The sequence below is a fragment of the Terrapene carolina genome, unplaced genomic scaffold, assembly GCF_002925995.2.
Source record: "Terrapene carolina triunguis isolate 2854851 unplaced genomic scaffold, T_m_triunguis-2.0 Scaffold676, whole genome shotgun sequence".
NCBI classification, from domain to species: domain Eukaryota; kingdom Metazoa; phylum Chordata; order Testudines; family Emydidae; genus Terrapene; species Terrapene triunguis.
In genome coordinates, this window is record NW_020665027.1 from 227,386 (window position 1) to 231,778 (window position 4,393).

General features: G+C 49.0%; 1 protein-coding gene across 4 annotated transcripts in view; it reads left to right on the top strand.

Annotated features, from left to right (window-relative positions):
* Nucleotides 1–499: 499 nt before the first annotated feature.
* STIM1 (stromal interaction molecule 1) overlaps nt 500–4,393 on the top strand; it is a 154,738-nt gene continuing 150,844 nt past the window's right edge. For 3 of the 4 annotated variants that reach the window (XM_026659790.2, XM_026659792.2, XM_026659793.1), the window contains exons 1-2: nt 500–595; nt 1,304–2,977. In XM_026659790.2, the coding sequence (XP_026515575.1) occupies nt 2,869–2,977 (109 nt within the window). In that variant the 5' untranslated portion in view covers nt 500–595; nt 1,304–2,868. The remainder of the gene's footprint in view (nt 596–1,303; nt 2,978–4,393) is intronic. The other variant, XM_026659791.2, reaches the window with a different exon arrangement.

Here is a 4,393-nt window from a genome sequence, read left to right on the forward strand (position 1 = left end):
ACCCCCTGAGATCTTCATCCCCCGAGATTTAGAGCTCACCCCCCGAGAGATCCCCCCCCCCCGAGATTTAGGGCTCACCCCCTGAGATCTCCCCCCCCCGAGATTTAGGGCTCACCCCCTGAGATCTTCCCCCCGAGATTTAGGGCTCACCCCCTGAGATCTTCATCCCCCGAGATTTAGGGCTCACCCCCTGAGATCTTCCCGGCCTCCCGTTGCCAGGCTGCGGGGCGCACCGCCCCCCCAGCCTCGCCCGCCCCTCCGGGCCCCCGGGACAGCCGCCGTCTCCCCTCCAAGCGCCGGCCCCGCCGGAGCCTGCTTAGCTCGCGCGCTCTGCCGCCCTGCTCTGCCGCGCCGCCTGCAGCTCCCGCCCTTCGCCGCCAGAGGCCGCTGCGGGGCAGCGCGGAGCCCGCCAGGGGGCGGGGCCAGGCGGCCGCAGCCTATTGGCTGCCAGCGGGAAGGGGCGGGGCCCCTCCTGGTTCCTGCCCCGCCCCGTTTGGCGGCGCGGCGGTTGGCGCCTCCGCTGTCAGTGTCCGAGCGTGCGGCGGCGGCGGCAGCAGCGCTTCAGCCCGCTCCGGAGCTGGGCGGCGAGAGCGGGGTAACCGGTCGCCGGGGACGGGGGGTCCGCCCGAGGGGAGACACCTCTGCCGGGGGAGGGGCCTCGGGAGAAACTACCGGGCGCGGGGGAGCGACGGCGAGTCTGGTGCTGAGAGGGCTGCCCGGGAGAGACCATTGCGGAGGGGGGGGAAGGCTGGCCCGGCCTGGGAGAAACCACTACTAGGGGTCAAGGGGTGGACTGGGTGAGACCATTCCTGCTGGGGGGAGGCGGGGAAGGGCTAGCCCTGGGGGAAACCATTGGTCAAGAAAGCGGGGTCATGGGTTAGCCTGAGTGAGACTATTGCGGAGGGGGGACGGGTTAAGGGTTAGTGTGGGTGAGACCATTGCTGAGGGGGGAAAGGAGGGAGAGGTTAAGGGTTAGCCTGGGGGGAAACCATTGCTCAGGGGGGGGGGGGGGGGGGGAGGGTGGGCGGGGTGGGGGGTTAGGGGGGGGGGGAAGTGGTGGGGGAAGGGGGAGAGGTTAAAGGTTAGCCTGGGTGAGACCATTGCTGAGGGGATAGGGGGAGGTTAGTTAGTGTGGGTGAGACCATTGCTGAGGGGGAAAAGGGGTTAAGAGTTGGCCTGGGTGAGACCACTGGTATGTGGGGGAGGGGCAAGCCTGGGAGGAATTGTTAGGGCTGTGGAGGGTGGGGTAGGGATTCTGAGCAGAGGGACTAGAACCAGCATTAATGATCCGGACCTGTCCCAGGACACCCCAGGCCTGCCGCAAGAGAGCTGCCCCAGGAGCAACGAGGACTAATCCTGGGAGAAGCCAGGCCTACTGGATGAGCAGACTGTCCCGGGAGAAGCCTGGAGTTGATAGGCGCTAGGTCTGATGAGTGAGAGCTATCCTGACTGCTGCTGGGATTTGTTATGTTCTGCTCGGACATACTCTCTTGGGAAAATCCGTGATTGAACGGATGCTGTTGATTTAAACTGGGATAAAAGGAAAAAAATCCTTCCGTAGCCTATCGTATCCAACAGGCCTGGGATAGATCATCACTCAACTCTAGAAAGAGAGCTGTGGTGGAAATAAATTGGGCCAAACGAAGAGAGATTCTGGCAATTTTTTGAGTCAGAGAAGAGTTGCTGATAAAATAAAGTGATCTGGAAATCCCAACAATAAACTGAGATTTGCTGAAGTGCATAAAAAGAAATCTTGATCAAAACTGAGTGAAAACCAAAATTTGGATTAAATGGTTCAGAGACTTTTTGGATTAAACTGAGCAAACTGCCTTGGGTAAAGATACTAACCCTGGGAGAGAGCAGACAAGAAAAACCTATTTCAGGTGGTAAAACTACTGCAGTTTTGTGCTGATGAGGTGGGAATAGAGGAACGGATAATCGGTGTTCTACCACATTTTTTTTTAAGGGAGTGCTAGCAAGAAGCAAAGAAAGGGCTAGGTTACCTGATACCTGGCAGAGTCCAGGTCTGTTAGTCTCCAGCTGAATAAGGTGTCCCTGTTTGGCATGTTTTTTATATTTTGTACTGTAATAGAGGATTGTGGCCTGTGGGGCTTTTAAACACTTTATTTAATTCTGGGTTTTTAAAAATTATTCTCTGCATCTCTAAAAGAATGTGCCATAGTGTCTTTGCAAATATCTTGCTCTTTAAAGGTATCTGATTAAAATGCATGTTGTTTGAAATTTAAATTAAAGCGTTAAGTTGTCACATGCATAGACATTTAGTTGACCAAAACCAAATCATTTTAAACAAGTTTGGTTTATTCTAGTCTTGCTAAATGGTTTGGAATCTGCAAGTGGGTTGAAGCTGGGCTTGACTGCCAATAGTTAAAACTTGGATGCTGCAGCATTTTGAGCCCTAGAGACTCTGTTGGTAAATCATACATGAAATTTTTTTTTTTTTTTACTTTTTAATACCAAAAATGTTAGATATTTTTATCTTAACTAGTCTTTAAAAATACAAAACTTGAGAGAACTTTCTTCAGGGCTAGGGAGGCTAATTAAAAATTGTTTTATTTGGAGATAAATTTAATTGTGAGGCTGGTTTTTGGGAGAAACCATAGACTTAGGGCAAAATTTCAGCTTATGCTGGAGGGGGGGGAAAGAACCTCAAAGTATCTCCATCCTTTACTTCTGTAGCCTTTGGAATTAATCGGGCACCGCTCCTGGGATATCAGACACTTTACTTCCTACACCATTTTGGGATATAAAGGTGCAGAGTGAACTAAGAAACTTGAACATATCCATTGGGGACTGATGCTGAGGAGGAGCTGACATACAAAGGGATAAAGGCCGTAATATTACACAGAAATGGATGTGTGGTCAAGAGTAGCAGTGTGGATCCTGTGTGGTTTTCTTCTGCACCAAGGACAGGGGGAGAGGCCCCCAGGTACCCATTTGGATGAAACTGCAATTGCAGGTAAGGAAAAGGCTTCAGAAATGTACTATTTTTATTTCCCCTCCTTCCCAGCGATGAGGAAAACATTAGAGCAAACTTACTGCTCTGTGAAACTTGTTGGTAGTCACAGGTAGGGCCTATATGCTGTTAGCTTTGATTAGTTCTTTGACAGAAGATAATACATTGCACGGGATTGGTTTGTCACATGGCGAAACTTAGAATGTTAAAGTTTTCAGCTTCTTCAGTAAGGGGTGTCCTCAAGAATATATAACGTTAGGATAGTGCAGACCCTGTAATAAATGACACACCCTGTTGGTGGAAAAATGCTCATCAGTTTTGAGAATCCTGCTCATGAGTTAGATTCAACTGATGTGTCGGAGTCTGGGTGGCACATGGCACTTTCTCTGAAGCCCATTGCTTTCAGAGAGGTTTAAGATGACTAAACAACAATCTGTTTATTTCAAAACGGATGCCAACTATTCACCAACTGCGGATTATTTCACTGTTTATTGTGGATACTGACTTAATCTGTTTTGGAAATTTCAGATTTAATGTAGTTTTTGGTTGTTTTTTGTTTTAACGCCACCTCTCCAATGAATGTAAAGAGCACTGTTCCAAAATATAAGGGGGGAAGATAAAAAGGAGAAATTGCATACTTCGCATATTAAAATCACGAGTCTAAAAATATTTTTTTCAATTTTGCCCTATTGACATTCTCGGGGAAATAAGCATTTGATCATGTCTTGGCTGGGAGCAAGAGAATGAAAGTGTGACAGCTGAATTTTTTGCTGTCTAGTCCCGTTTTCCCCCCACCCCCCGCCCCCAAATCTGTCTGTCTCAGTCTGGTTCCCAGTAGACAAATGTTGGCCTTGCATAAGCACTTGACTCCTTTGCTGACAGCTTGATAGTCTTAGTAGAGGAATAGGTCATTTTTTGGACTGATACACCTCCACTCCGAGTGATTGTCCCTGTATGTCAGGATTGAGGTATAGTAGAGAAATTTCTACTGTTGCTGCTCTTACTGTCACTATCTGTAGATAAACAGTGGCCTTCAGTATTCAGGGCTGCCAGTCCTGCACCTTTCACCAGCACTGAACAGGAAAATAAAAGGGTATCCTATGAGCACCGGGAGACAAAAATATAGTTGATTTACATAGCAGAAAAAGTTGTTGCAAAAATGCTCTCAGGTTGGGTGCAGGCCAGCTTTTAACAGCCCAAGCATAACTTCCCTCTTGAAAGCATCCCATCCGGCAGTGTCATCAGCATCTGGGTGGATCCTATAGCTGGAGGTACCCAAAAGCATTAATTGCATTCAGAAATGGTTTGAACCTGATCAGAAAACTCATGAATGCAGGTTTCCAAATAAGAAATACTTCATCAGTTAAGGAGTGAAGATAAGGGTCCCTGGAATAAACGGAGGAATGGCTGATTTATGAG